The sequence below is a fragment of the Glycine max genome, chromosome 3 (assembly GCF_000004515.6).
Source record: "Glycine max cultivar Williams 82 chromosome 3, Glycine_max_v4.0, whole genome shotgun sequence".
In the NCBI taxonomy this organism is placed as follows: domain Eukaryota; kingdom Viridiplantae; phylum Streptophyta; class Magnoliopsida; order Fabales; family Fabaceae; genus Glycine; species Glycine max.
Genome location: NC_016090.4, coordinates 44,575,724 through 44,591,163, shown reverse-complemented (window position 1 = coordinate 44,591,163; position 15,440 = coordinate 44,575,724). Strand labels below are relative to the sequence as shown.

Genomic DNA, 15,440 nt, shown 5'->3' with positions numbered 1-15,440 from the left:
CAAGAAGACAAAGAGATAAAGTAGAGTTGGTTGTAATTAATTGCATTATTATGGTTTGAAAGAGAATGCGACCATACAGAAAATATGGGACCCCGTGGACGTGTGTTGAGAATATTCATCAGATTTGAATTACTAGTTTTGAATCCGCACACTCTTTGTATTGCCCTATCAGTGACGAAATGATAGCTTATTGTAATAAGTAGTCGTACTTATCCAATAACTAGATGTACTTATCTCTGATGGGTCAGTAGAAAAAGATAGACCACTCTGTACAACTCATCAAGATAGCGAGACCGAGTTTCTCCATTCCCTCTCTTTCTCTTTCCTCCTCTTATCTGCAGCTTTTCAAACCCTAGAAATTCTCGAACTCCAAGCTTCTGCAATCCTCAAGAACTTCTAAATTCTTGAGGGATTTGAGGTTGTGAACACTCCGTGGCTTCAGATTTGGCGTTCAGGTTTCATGCTTCTCTGATTTGTCTTTGTTTGTTGGAATTTAAGTTATGTGCTGTTTTTCTTTTGGCTTGATTTTTTTTTTCTTTGGTGTGTTTGCGTTTGAAGATCGGTGTTTGAAGATCGAGATTATTGGCGCCTTTCGGATTTGAGGAGCAGCTATGACTTCTTTGAGCCGAGAATTAGTGTTTCTGATACTCCAATTTTTGGAGGAGGAGAAGTTCAAGGAGTCGGTGCACAAGTAAGCAAGTCTCCTTTGGCTTTTGCCTTTGTTCTTTTTCTTTGATGTTATTTTGTTTTCCTAATCTCTGTTGCCTCTTTACCTGACAAGGTTTATCTGTGGTTAAAAATAAAAATTTAATGTGTAGGAGGAAGCAATTCGTGCCACAAAATGGAGGGAAACTTTTGAAATGTTAAAATTTTACTGTTATTATTGTTAAAGGGTGGAGTGCTTGTTTAAATTGCAAGTGTCATTATAAATTAGCTATCTGTTTATTCGGAAATTATTGTATGGTATGGGATTATCCCATGTCTATGGTCTCAGTTAATCTGTGACATTTATGAGAAATAATTAACAGAATTTTTCCATGTGTTTTGTGGAGATTAGCTTTGACTATGAGAGATGTGATTGTCTTGGACCATATAATAATTTCTCTGGTTTATCCTAGTTTTTCCAAATTAAAAACGGACATGTAGTTAAAAGAAACACTCTTCACTGGTTACGTGTCACTTTTTAATTGGGGGAACACCCACGAAACGGGGTACACGAAAAGGGAACATGTGTCACTCAAGGATTTAAGTTGGGGTTGCAGTTTCATTGTGATCTCTAATATTGCGAGAAAATTGCGAACAAATGTAGCTAATACGGCTGCATGGATCCTCAAAAGCTTGACATTGCAGCTGCAATCACTGTTGCAGACCAATTTTAAAACCTTGCATTCGGCTATTGGTGTTCTAGATAGTGAGTTGTATTGGAAATGAGCTGAAAAATTAGAGAAATGAGAGGAGGAATGTTTTCAAATTTATGTCTCAAGGCAAATAGATATCCTTGTAATGATTTAATCCAAGAGGCTTTTAATTTGGATGTGGATAAATGAATTACAGAGCCGTGAGCCAGTGAATTATCTAGTTGACAATTGCATTATAAAAATCCTATTGCTTGTCTTCTATTGAATTCTGTGTTAAGATTCAATCATTCTGTCAGATTTACAGGGTAACTAGGTTTTAAATTGTGATCTGCAATCACCATTGTGGCTGCCATTTTCAAAGTTTTCTGCATTCATATTGCAGCTGCAATTGCGGTTGCATATTTGTTGTCAATATTAAGGTTTTCGATGTCTCTATAACCATGGTCGCAAGTGCAATTACCCTAAAAAGGAGAAGACAAATATATACTGCACTTCTTTTGTTGGCTGTTACACTAGCTTGTTTTCTGATGTGTGGAGAGCAATGAATTACTTGAATATGAAAGATGAACTTGTAAATATTTAAAATGGTAATACTAATATGAGAGTTCCTTTTGTGTAGAAAGGCTAAGATGCATTGGAATTCTGATGATAATAAAATTAATTGAAAACTCTTTCTCTTCCTTCCTTTGCTAAACATTTCCCATTTTTTTCATTATCTTTGCTGCTTATTTCTTTATTAAAAATGTTTCTTTCTGGTGCAGGCTTGAGAAAGAATCTGGGTTTTTCTTCAATATGAAGTACTTTGAGGAAAAAGTACAGGCTGGTGAATGGGAAGAAGTTGAGAAGTACTTAACAGGGTTTACCAAAGTTGATGATAATAGATACTCCATGAAAATATTCTTTGAAATCAGGAAGCAAAAATATCTAGAAGCACTTGATGGGTATCTATTAATTTGAATCTATTTGGGATTTTCTAATTGTTTTTGTGCTTATGGTGGTACTTCACATGTTTTATCTTTGGTGCTCTTCTATTTTAGGCAAGACAAAGCAAAGGCTGTTGAGATATTGGTGGGTGATTTAAAAGTTTTCTCCACCTTCAATGAGGAACTATACAAAGAAATCACCCAGCTGTTAACTCTTACTAACTTCAGGTAATATCTTGAACATATAGTCTAATACAATACACCATTGTCTTTAGTGCCGTATCCCATCTGTTATGTTTATGAGAAAAACTGAAGTCAATCTGATTTGTGTCAACACCAACATTCTTGAATCTTCATTAAAATTCTTGAAACAAGAGAAGGATGGAGATTGTGAAGAACCAAGTTACCATACTGTGTCATGTTGACTTTTTATTGCAAGACTGTTTAGTTTTTCCTTTCCATTTCAAATGCCAGGGAGAATGAACAGCTGTCTAAGTATGGCGACACCAAAACTGCTCGAGGGATTATGTTGATAGAGCTAAAAAAGCTCATAGAGGCAAATCCTCTTTTCCGTGATAAACTTATCTTCCCTACCCTTAGGTCATCAAGATTGCGGACGTTGATCAATCAAAGGTATAGATGCTATAGTTGAAGATAAATATGCAGTTTATTCTTTCTGTCATACCAAAAAAAGTGCAAGTTAAAGATTTTAATTGATTCTATTTCTCTCTCCTCACCAGACTTTGCCGTGTTTTTCATTCACTTTTTCAGAGTTGATTGGATTCTTTTTTACATGGAAAATGCAAGCAAATTGTGTTGCTTTTGCTTTCTTGAACATACAAATGTTATATCTCTTAGACTTTTGCATATGGTTTTAATTGATTATATTATTGTTTAATAAATTTAATTTTTAACTTGCTATGCCTTGTCATTGCTTTTATTAACCCATGTGTTTCCCTAATCAATGCAGTTTAAACTGGCAACACCAGCTTTGCAAAAACCCTAGGCCAAATCCGGATATAAAGACTTTATTCACTGACCACACATGTACACCTCCTAATGGTCCTCTAGCACCTACACCTGTCAATCTTCCTGTTGCTGCGGTTGCAAAGCCTGCTGCTTATACTTCAATTGGTTCTCATGGTGTATGATACCTTGCATTTCATAAAATGGTTGCTTATATTTTTAATTAATGACAAATCACAAATCTAATTTATCATGTTGATTAATTAGTATTTTGTTTTCATTTGTTTCATATAGCCCTTTCCGCCTGCCGCGGCAACTGCTAACACTAATGCTTTGGCTGGTTGGATGGCCAATGCCTCAGCTTCATCATCTGTCCAAGCAGCTGTCGTCACAGCATCAACAATACCTGTTCCACAGAATCAAGGTTAAAAAAAATCTGTGGTTACCTTATTTTTGCCAATAAATCTCACCATAAATTTTATTAAATTTTACATGTTAGACACCCTAGACTTTTTCACTTGTTTAATGTCATTTGAAAATTATTATTGTAATTGGTGTCCTGGCAGCTGAAATTTTATTTACTTGGCTAAGCAAGCAGGAGAGCATGGTCTTAAATTTTGCTTGGAAACTTACATATTTAGTAATTTAAGTGCAAGAGGGTTTCATGACTTAAAAGCTACTGCCCTTTTTTAAATAGTGTCTATCTTGAAGCGTCCAAGAACACCTCCGACAACTCCAGGCATGGCAGATTATCAGAATGCTGATCATGAACAGTTAATGAAAAGACTCCGGCCTGCTCCTTCTGTAGAGGAGGTAATTTTGATAATTTTTGTGTTTAATTTAGACGTTATCTGGGTATTCTTGATGCCGATGATTTTTTTGCTTCTAAGCTGAATAGGGTTCCTGACTTTGTAATGGTTTGAGACTCGTGTCACTATGATTAATATATATTGTTGTAGGTTTCATATCCTGCTGCTCGACAAGCCTCTTGCTCACTGGATGATTTACCAAGAACAGTGGCTATGACATTGCATCAAGGATCCTCTGTGACAAGCATGGACTTTCATCCTTCTCACCCAACCTTACTTCTCGGTAATTTCTATAATTTTTGAATTGTGTAATATCTCACTACTAATATCCTGACATAAGCATAACTACATATTTCCATTGAGCAGTTGGTTCTAATAATGGTGAAATTTCACTTTGGGAACTTGGGTTTCGAGACAGGTTGGTCTCAAAGCCATTCAAGATATGGGATATCTCAGCGTGTTCATTACCATTTCAGGTTTTTACTTTCATTTTCAACAAGTTTCTAATTTCTATACTGCTCTTTCTATAGTACCCTTAGTTATGGTCTAACCAGACAATAAGTGTATTGTTATGGTGGTCATTGGTGCTTGAGAATTCAAACCCTTTGGAATTTTATAGTTTCTAATTTTTACAGGCAGCTATGGTCAAAGATTCACCTATTTCTGCCAGCCGTGTCACATGGAGCCTTGATGGAAATTTTGTGGGTATGTGATGTTTTGAAACCATTTTGAAACTGTCACAGTTAAAATATTTAACTGGTTGCTTTATTGTAGGTGTTGCATTTACTAAACATTTGATTCACTTGTATGCCTACACTGGATCAAATGAGTTGGCTCAGCGTATAGAGGTGAGATTATTCTTATCAGAACTAACCAAAGTTGCGATTGCAATTTGATTTACATTTTCTTGCTGATGCAGGTTGATGCCCATATTGGTGGAGTTAATGACTTAGCATTTGCTCATCTGAATAAACAACTCTGTATTGTGACTTGTGGAGATGACAAGTTGATAAAGGTGCATAAATCTACTTGTGATTTTGGATTATGCGTAAATGGTATATCTATTTTGTCTGAAGAAACTCTTAATAGGTGTGGGATATAGCTGGACGGAAACTATTTAACTTTGAGGGGCATGAGGCAGCTGTATATTCTATCTGTCCTCATCACAAGGAGAGCATTCAGGTACAAAGATGATATGATATGTTTTCTCCGAGTTTATTCTTTGGATTTTGTAAGTTATAATCTGATGGATTGTTCCTCTATAATTTTACCTATGCACAGAGTGATCTGTTCTTTTAATTTATTGAACTATAAAACCAAACATTTCTCTTTTATTGTGATCATTGGAATATTACGGGAATAACTACTTCCTTCCCTCTCCACATATTGTGATCTTGCTTTCCATCTTTCTAGCGCCAACATCCATTCCATGTTTTTAATTTTTTCATTATTTATTTGGTTCTAGGAAAGCCCAAGAGTGTTCCTTGTATTTACATGAGTTACGAGTACATATTGTCGATAATTGTATTATTCTAGTAATTAATAAACACTGCCTTTAATCTTACTAAATGTTGTCATTGTAATTTTGCAGTTTGTATTTTCAACTGCCATTGATGGCAAAATAAAAGCCTGGTTATACGATAATATGGGTTCTAGGGTTGATTATGATGCCCCAGGTCATTGGTGTACTACAATGCTTTACAGTGCTGATGGAAGTAGGTAAGAAGGATTTGGGTGCGGATAAGTATTTAAGTTTCATGTTCAATGGATAATTGAATTTGAGATGTATTAAATAAAACCGTATTAACATGTCTTCCTATTTATCATTATTTCTATAGACTGTTTTCTTGCGGAACTAGTAAAGATGGAGAGTCATTTCTTGTTGAATGGAATGAAAGTGAAGGAGCCATTAAGAGAACATACAATGGGTTCAGAAAGAAATCCACTGGTGTTGTGCAGTTTGACACAACCCAAAATCGATTTTTGGCTGCTGGTGAAGATGGCCAAATCAAATTTTGGGATATGGACAACATTAATCTTTTAACAAGCACTGATGCAGAGGGTGGACTACAGGTGGAGTTAACTTTTTTATGTCTTTTGGAATATAGCTTACACTTTATAAGACATTCCTTATATAATTGTATGAATCTATTCAGACCCTTCCACACTTGAGATTCAACAAGGAAGGAAATCTTCTTGCTGTTACTACTGCAGACAAGGGATTCAAAATTCTTGCTAATGCTAATGGTCTTAGATCCTTGAGAACAGTTGAAACTCCAGGATTTGAAGCATTGAGGTCACCAATTGAATCTGCTGCAGTCAAGGTTGTGATATTTTCTTCACTTTTTCTTGTTTTTTGATATTTAGATCAAAATAAATATTTATACTGTCCATTTTGGTTTATGGTATCTAGGCATCTGGCTCTTCTGCTGTTAATGTTAGTCCTGTCAACTGTAAAGTAGAAAAGAGCTCACCTGTCGGGCCTTCTCCAATTCTTGTATGAATCTGTCCTTGTAAACTCTGAATGCCTGATTTTGATGCTAGCATGATGACTATGATATACTAGTCATAGCTTAACAATTAGAAATTTATATTTAAGTATTACAACTAATGTTTCATTTCTATTAATATTTGCGCAAGCATGTTGGATCAACTTGTTATTTTTCTAATTTCTTCTACTGGTATCTTAATTCCACTATGCCATACCCTTGCATACCGTGGAGGACTTAACATCTTTTGGATATCTTTATTATTTGATGTCTGTATTTCTTTGTGAAATTATTTGGTTTAATTAATTTTTTTGAAGTCACTTTATTAGTCATGAATTATGTACTGCATCTTAATACTTGTTCACAACTCATTGATTGGTTTTGCCATTTTCAACGAAGAATGGAGTCGATACCACAGGTCAAAATGCGGAGAAACCTAGAACTGTAGAAGATGGAGTAGATAGAGCTAAACCATGGCAGCTGTCTGAAATTGTGGATGCTGTCCAATGTCGGTTAGTTACCATGCCTGACAGTACAGATTCTTCCAGCAAGGTTTGTTGATTTTATGAGAATGAGATTGCCATTTTCTATTGTAAACTTTGTGTACTGTGAACTGATTTAACTCTTAAGAGTCATACATAGGTTGTTCGACTTTTATATACAAACTCTGGTGCTGGTGTTTTGGCACTTGGTTCAAATGGTGTTCAGAAGCTGTGGAAGTGGGCTCGTAGTGAACAAAATCCCAATGGGAAGGTAATGATAATTCTTCTCTTATCCTTACTTTTTTATATGCTTGTTATTACTTTTCCCCTTTCAATAGAGAACAGAATTCTGAAGTTTTTATGATTATAGGCAACTGCCAGTGTTGTTCCACAGCATTGGCAACCCAACAGTGGTCTTCTTATGACTAATGATGTCGCGGGTGTCAACCTTGATGAAGCTGTTCCTTGCATTGCACTCTCAAAGAATGACTCATATGTTATGTCTGCATGTGGTGGAAAGGTTTCGTTATTTAACATGATGACATTCAAGGTACATGTCCAGAGATACAACCATGACATTCCATACAGCCGCAATGTTTACTGTATACTTAGGTTTATTTTCTATCAGGTAATGACAACATTCATGCCACCACCACCCGCCTCTACCTTTCTAGCTTTCCACCCTCAAGATAATAACATCATAGCCATTGGGATGGAGGATTCAACAATTCACATATACAATGTTAGAGTGGATGAGGTGATTACTATCTTTACTGCTTTTTTTTTTTTTTCATTTTAAATGCTATTATTTTTAATTTGTGTCATATTTTCTCTTGGGGGTATCTTCTAGGTGAAATCTAAATTGAAGGGTCATCAAAAGCGAATTACTGGTTTAGCCTTTTCAACCTGTCTTAACATCCTGGTTTCATCTGGTGCTGATGCTCAAGTATGTCTTTTAACTGTTCTCCTTTCATTCAGGGTGATTCGGAAAACCTCATACATAATAATTTCTTTTGGAGATCTCTGTTAGTTATCTGTCTTTGGATTATTTGTAATTATTCAATGTTACCTTAGATTTGCTTCCCAGTGTAAAGGATAACAGGATAGGCTTGCTTGTATTTTCTAGACTATTATTGAAATTATTTTACAGGAAGTTGCCAATTCTCAATTTGTTGTTCAATATAATTTTTTGTTTTGTTTCCGTGAATGTATAGTGTCTTTCCATAACAATTTACTTAATTCAAATAATTTCCATACAGCTTTGTGTATGGAGTATTGATACATGGGAGAAAAGAAAATCAGTTCCTATACAACTACCCGCAGGAAAGGCTCCTGTTGGTGACACTCGTGTGCAGTTCCATTTAGACCAAATCCGGTTACTGGTGGCCCATGAGACTCAGTTGGCAATATATGATGCCTCTAAGATGGATCGCATTAGGCAGGTAAGAGGATTTTTCTATCTAGTATTGGTATTATTGCTTGTTGCTGTCAAAAATTAAAATTGAGACATCCTTATAAATCAACTTGCTGCAGTGGGTTCCACAAGATGTTCTGGCTGCTCCCATATCATATGCAGCTTATTCCTGCAACAGTCAGTTAATATATGCTACATTTTGCGATGGCAACACTGGGGTTTTTGATGCTGACAGCTTGAGACTAAGATGTCGTATTGCACTATCCACATACTTTTCACCTCCAGCAGCTTTAAGCGGGTAAGTTTCTGCCCAACAGATCAGACCCAATTTTACTCTCTATTGTATTAAACATTGAGCATTTATTTAAGGATGTAGTATCGTGAAGTCTTACTTCCATTTGGTGATCCATATTGTGGTATACTATATTGCAGGAATCAATCTGCGTATCCTGTTGCCATTGCGGCTCATCCACTGGAACCCAACCAATTTGCTGTTGGATTGACAGATGGGTCCGTGAAAGTGATAGAGCCTAGTGAATCAGAAGGTAAGTGGGGAACCAGTCCACCTATGGATAATGGAATATTGAACGGTAGGGCAGCATCAACATCTATAACAAGCAACCTCACACCCGACCAGGCACAAAGATAAGAACATTCATTGTACCATACCAGCATATTCTTTCCACCTGTAATTTGATCACCTTAGATTTTTAGATTTTGATTCCCCCCAATTTGTCCCTAAACAAGGTCTTGTCAGGGTCAGCTCGGACATAAAAATGGCAAATGTAAGCTCTTGTCTTGTATACCTGAATTTGTTCTAGTCAACTCGATTACATTATTTATACTGCAATGTAGTGTACAACAATGTGAATCTGTCCATTCTCGTGACTTTTGTTGTATGAAATTCCTTAGTCATAGAGCGATTATATATTTCTTCCTGTGATATATCCCCATCCTGACTACGGTGCAATCTTGCCCTCTTTTCTTCGTGGTGGGGGTGGGGGGGGGGGCGAGAACTCTGCACAGCACCAGTTTCACATAAGTTCCATTTTTTTCTTAAAAAAAGAAAAACCCAGCACCACGACTACAGTGCAATCTTGCCCGCATTTCTTTTATTTTATTTATGAACATGGTATTAGTACAAAATAATCTGTCAGAAGCATTGATTAATTTTTATTGGATATTCTCCTTGTACCCTTAATCATTTGGTTAAAGGAATACAAGTCACCATTTATTTTATTTTTGAACCAGCAATCTTGCTCTTTTTCTATATCCTTTTTAAAATATATAGTTTTATATTAAACTTGCTCTCATTTACTATAAGAACATGAGAAGCATCCGAAATTATCCATATTCCATTATTCTTTATTATTGGTTTTAATCTATAATGGTCCTTGTAATTTAAAGTGTTGGACTTATAATTTAATGTAATGATTGATAAATATGAAAGGATAATTAAATCAGCGGGGTTAATTTTAGGGTTATTAAAATTATCCCTCTCCTCGCCCTTTATGAAAGGTGGTTTAAGAGCAGTTAAGGATAAATAAAAATTGTACAGAGAGGTAGTTCTTCACCTCAGAACCTGTATCTTCATTGTCGAAGATACTCCTAAAGTAAGGTAGACAGGCCAGAAATTTGATGTAAAAATCAAAGTGTTGTTCAAGAATGCATTATGGATCGGGTAAGTCATCTCTCGATATTTCCCATGTGTAAAGTTTATTTCACGCACTTGTTTACCGTTCTATCCTGACACTCAGGACTGTGAAACATTTTAGTACAATAATCATAATTCAAATACTTGCTTCGCATATTGTCGTAGGCCTGTTTTTGAAAAGGGTTTAGGGTCTGATACTTCTTAGCATTCCACCACAACTCAGAGGAATGGCCTACTTGTTGGTCGCTTGTGTTTTGGTTTTGGCAAGCATCGAGGCCGAATTCTAGATAGCGAGCCTCAAACCAAAGAAAGATTCGTTGCTCCCTGCCACCTTGACCTTTTGTGAAAATGTTTGTATTCAGTAAATAAGGTCGATCCTTATATATATATAAGAAAAGTACATAGAAGGTCGTAATCACTGCCGTGGAATCCTTCTGTGGCATCTTAATCCTCATGTTAAACCAACCAGAACCAAATTTCTGCAAGGATTGAAAACCAGAACCTGGGAGGGAAAAAATTAAATACATACTAAGAAAAAGTGAAAATGAAAATGATTGTTAGTTGATGAAGTTAATTAATTTATTAATTCACTAATGTACCTGAACGTTGGTCTAAGTCAAGCTGAACTTCTCTACTTTGGTCAAGAATACGTATATTTTCTGGGGCCCATAAAGGAGCATAGTTTTGCTCGAAAGGAACATATTCATCATAAGCGCCATTGAGGTGCAATGAAGTGAGAAAGATAAGCAACAAAAGAAAATATGGACTAGAATTCTCAGCTTTGGTTTCTCTTTATTGTTGTGTTTGTTTATATTTTAAGACGGGACTATTTAAGAGAGGAACACACAAATATAATAAACATTTCTTACAGATAATTATGCTGGATTTGTGTGGAATTGAAATTTGCATGATATTGTTTAGAGTGGAAGACACAAATATAATTAACATTTTTTACAGGTAATTATGCTGGATTTGCGTGGAATTAATTATGTATGATAAAATTATGAACATGAGATAAGATTTTTTTTCCTCTCTTCTCTACTTATTTCCTTTCGTAGGTTTTTGTTCTTTCGGCTCAAATTCATCTTCACTTTTTTTTTTCGTGACACAATTTAACTCCCAGCATCCTTTTTTCCGTATAAAAGCCAACCACAGGTTGCACTAAATCACTTTTATTAGTAACAATAAGCAGACAAGGAGCTGCGTTAAACAGATATTGTTTACTATTACTACAATTAGAGTGTAAGCGGACGCAATGAAATTGTGACATTAACATTAAGAAATTCCACGCTTGTTAAGATATCTGAGTTAAAAAAATGCTGTAGACTGTAGTGGATTACAGATTTGTCAGGTGGTCGACCAAGATTCGTTCTTAAAGAATATAAGACGATACTTGATAATATTTGTTGAAGATAACGCACCAATAGTACTATGGGGTACGGCCACGTACGTCTTCAACATAGAAGCAGAACATTGTTTAGCTAAATTTTAAAATCCTTAATATCCAATTTAGAAACTTAAGCAATTTGTCATTTCGTACTTTAGTACTGCTACAAACAGCTAATTATTAGAAGACTAGTTCTGGAAATGGGAGCACCTTAAAGAGGCAAGTTGCACTCCATAGTGGGTCTGGTGTGCCATTTAACTCAAAACACTCGCAATCATAATTGACTAAAATATTTCATGTACTTGCAAGTGATTATGATTTAAACATTTAATTAAATTCGGAACCAGTGTATACGCAACATTTCTAATAACTATCCTTGAAAGGTTCAATGTTATATATATATTACAGCCTGCGTTTCTAAATGATACTAACCGAGTTGATCGTGAATCAATTGTGTTTGATGAATCTCCATTACGGGAAAGATATATATAAACATACAAATTTTATATTATCATTAGGCTAAAATGTATTTTTTTTCTTAATTTTTTTAAATTTATAATTTTATTTTTTGTATTTTTTAATTGAGATATTTTGTCTCTCACTTTTAAAAATTCATAATTTTAGTCTTCATATTTTTTAATTGAGACATTTCGTCTTCTTTTTTAAAAATTCTATAATTTTAATTTCTTTTTTCAATTTTAGATTTGATTATGTACTTTTTAATTATTTTTTAATAAAATTGTTAGCAATTAATGAATTTTAAAAAATATTTATCAAGTGAATAATAAACATGTCAATCAATATTTACATAATACATGAATTAATTCTTGAAATTGGTAGCAATAACTAAAATTATGAATTTTTTAAAAGTGGGAGACAATATGTCTCATTTAAAAATAAGGGACTAAAATTATTAAAATTTTAAAAATAAAAAATTAAATTCTCAATTGAAAAATAAAAAATTAAAGTGTTATATTTAAAAAAATAGAGGAACAAAAATTATAATTTTATAGCCTTACAATTAATTATTCCAAATCCTAATTCAACATGTCTTTCTTTATTTCCTTCTTAATTATTATAAGAATGAAACTAATAACTTTTATCCTTCCAGCCACTATTTTTATTTGATGCATCATATATTTGATTAACTATGTTGATTTTTTTTTTTTGTAAAAAATAGTAAGTTTGAAAATTTATGTAAATGTGAACTAAATCTTCCTAGCTAGTTCCATATTCAAACAAAGATGGTAGCCTTTCTACTCTTTCTACAAACTAGTCTTGGTCTAGTAATCAATGCATCAACCTTTAGTGCTTGTTCGAATTGTGGAGACTATAGGTACAAAGTCTATTGCAATGATGGAAACTTAAGAGTTCTTGTCAGCAACAGGGACTTACTATAAGATCCTTAGAATTGAGCCAAGTTCTAACAAGCTTGTCATCAGCACACCTCCTATACTGAAAAACACTTGTTATTCTTCTGATCTCTTTATGGGAGGCTTGTTGCTTGATGAAAGCTTGCCCTTCAATATATCTACACAAAACACAGTCATGCTGTTTAATTGCTCTGATAATATCCTTCAGTCTCCATTGAGTTGTTCTTCAAATAGTATTTGCCGGCAATTTCTAGAATTTGCAGATTCAACAGTTGAATCGTGTGATATATAACACCTTAATGTTTATGCATGCAATTTTTTTATAAATTAAATATTCATAAATATGTAATTTTATAATTAACATTTACTTATATTTATAAAAAATGGTTTGTACCATCAAATGTAGCTGATTTATGAAATGTTAAATATTTTTTAAATTACATGGAATTTTATTTATTTGATCTACTTAATATGAACTCTTAAAATTTTATAGGACTTAGTTCGTAAAAAAATTGTATTAATCACTTTTAGGAGAAAGAGCTTAATTTGTTAACATTAGCATTTAGAGTTAATTCCATCTCTTTTACAAAACATCACCTAAACTAAATATTTAATATTAATTGTGTTATGTGCTAACACATTTAAATTATTAATTTTTTTTAATCTAGAACGATCATTACAACTTTTCTTACAGAGTATGCGTATCTTGTTCTTTAAGTTGACATTTTTACTGAACCACTTGTGCGATAAATATACTGATAATTTATATTGTTTAATAATTTCCCCTTTTCACACCAATTTTATATTACTTCCGTACAATTTATTTATTTACCATGCATGTTTTATTCTGCAGGTAATTAAACTAATTAGTATTTTTCTCAATTATAATAATATATAAAATGTCAAAATTATAAATGAGAAAAATAAAAAAGATAAAAATTACAAACAATTTTAATAAAAATAAGAAAATTAATTGTTTTAAATTTATGTAGTATAGTACAGATAAAAAAATAATAATGAAAGTATAATTTAAAAAGATGAAGGTTAAGAGCTAAAGTCCCCCTTATTCCACTCTACATCCCTCCCGTGAGTGAATGGAGACGAGATTTAGTTAACATTATAGCTATTAATTAATCATGAAGACTTTTATGACTTTAGCTGTCAACTTCTTATTTGAGTTTAAATTTTATTCATTTAATTAGCCAATTTCATTGGAGCTTTGGATTAATTTATCAAATTTGTGCTATATATATAATGGGGGAAATTATGGGTAGATCCTGTAGTGGATTACAGATTCGACAGGTGGTCGACCAAGATTCTTCTTAAAGAATATTAAGAGGACGCTGTGGGGGTACGGCAATATCTTCTACGTGTGAACCAAAACACTACTTAGCTAAAACTTTAAAGCCCTAATATCCTATTTAGAAACTTAATAGTTTGTCCTTTACAACTTTACTGTTATAAATACTATTATTAATTAGGAGGCCACTTCTGGAAATGGGAGCACCTTAAAGAGGCAAGTTGCACCACATAGTGGGTGTGGTGTGCCATTTTATAATTATATAGATCAAAACACTCATAATCATAGTTGACTAAAATATTTCATGTGATTATACTTTAAACATTTTATTCAATTCCGAACCAAAGTTATATGCAACACCTGTCTTAACAAATATATAATAATAGTATTACAGTCTAGATTTATAAATGATAGTAACCAATTTGAATCAATCCTCGTATCATTTGTGTTTGATAAAAACTCCATTACAGGTAAGATGTGTAACGATAAGAATCGAGCATTGATATTTGGCCACCCCAAAATTGGGATGAAAAAATGACAGAAATAGGGAGAAAAGAAAAAAAATGATAGATGTGATTGGTAATAATATGATGAAAAAGAGAAAAATGGTATAGAAAGAATTGTGACTTTTATAAAATAAATAATAAAAAACTATGTACAAAATAGAGTGACTTTAAAATTATTTACATGTGATAAATGTTTGTTACTTAAAATAACATAAAATGTCATCTTAAATAAAGTCTTTATTTTTTTACATCGATTATATTTTAATTTATGTAAAAAAAACACAAAATATTTTCTAGAGTGTAGACCTAGACTGAGAAAAGAGAGGGAGGGGTAGTCACAAAGAGTAAAATACATCCAACAACTATGTATTATTAATTTTTTATAGAAAATATTTATAGTTTGATGTTTCAATATATTAAATTATATTAATAATCAATCAAAATACATAATGTCTTTTTTATATGTTCAAAAAATAATCAATAATTATTAATTTTAACAATTTTATTTTCAATGTATACTAACAAGTATTCAATACAAAATTTATCTTCAAATTTCATTGAAGAAATTCAAGTATTAATTAAAAAAAGTGAAAAAAATTGAATAAATGATTAAAGAGAAAAAATTAATTTGATATGGTAGCTTAGAAAACAAGTCTTAAAATATAACAAGATACATAGTCAAGTGAGAGAAAAAAACGTATAAAGATTTTTATGTTGTTAAATACAGTATTGTTATTTATCAAAACAAAAATATTATTATTTAAAAAATTGAAAATTAA

At 33.0% G+C, this 15,440-nt stretch overlaps 1 protein-coding gene across 1 annotated transcript; it reads left to right on the top strand.

The window, feature by feature from the left end:
- The first annotated feature begins 264 nt into the window (after positions 1 to 264).
- Positions 265 to 9,320, top strand: LOC100800771 (topless-related protein 3). The gene is made up of 26 exons (XM_006577155.4): positions 265 to 455; positions 559 to 691; positions 2,120 to 2,299; positions 2,396 to 2,509; positions 2,756 to 2,914; positions 3,252 to 3,426; positions 3,542 to 3,671; positions 3,945 to 4,060; positions 4,207 to 4,339; positions 4,423 to 4,532; positions 4,692 to 4,761; positions 4,831 to 4,904; positions 4,976 to 5,071; positions 5,146 to 5,238; positions 5,648 to 5,775; positions 5,895 to 6,129; positions 6,213 to 6,380; positions 6,470 to 6,553; positions 6,945 to 7,097; positions 7,188 to 7,298; positions 7,398 to 7,577; positions 7,656 to 7,784; positions 7,878 to 7,973; positions 8,287 to 8,469; positions 8,561 to 8,739; positions 8,874 to 9,320. Exons 2-26 carry the CDS (start codon positions 612 to 614, stop codon positions 9,088 to 9,090), a joined length of 3,393 nt encoding a protein of 1,130 aa, XP_006577218.1. The 5' UTR covers positions 265 to 455; positions 559 to 611; the 3' UTR covers positions 9,091 to 9,320.
- The last annotated feature ends 6,120 nt before the right edge of the window (positions 9,321 to 15,440 follow it).

Bases quoted from the DNA above. Each gene is read 5' to 3' on its own strand.
- LOC100800771 (XM_006577155.4), top strand. From the start codon at position 612: ATGACTTCTTTGAGCCGAGAATTAGTGTTTCTGATACTCCAATTTTTG. The intron at 5,776-5,894 runs GTAAGAAGGATT...TTATTTCTATAG, and splicing joins TACAGTGCTGATGGAAGTAG to ACTGTTTTCTTGCGGAACTA. The intron at 6,130-6,212 runs GTGGAGTTAACT...GAATCTATTCAG, and splicing joins ATGCAGAGGGTGGACTACAG to ACCCTTCCACACTTGAGATT.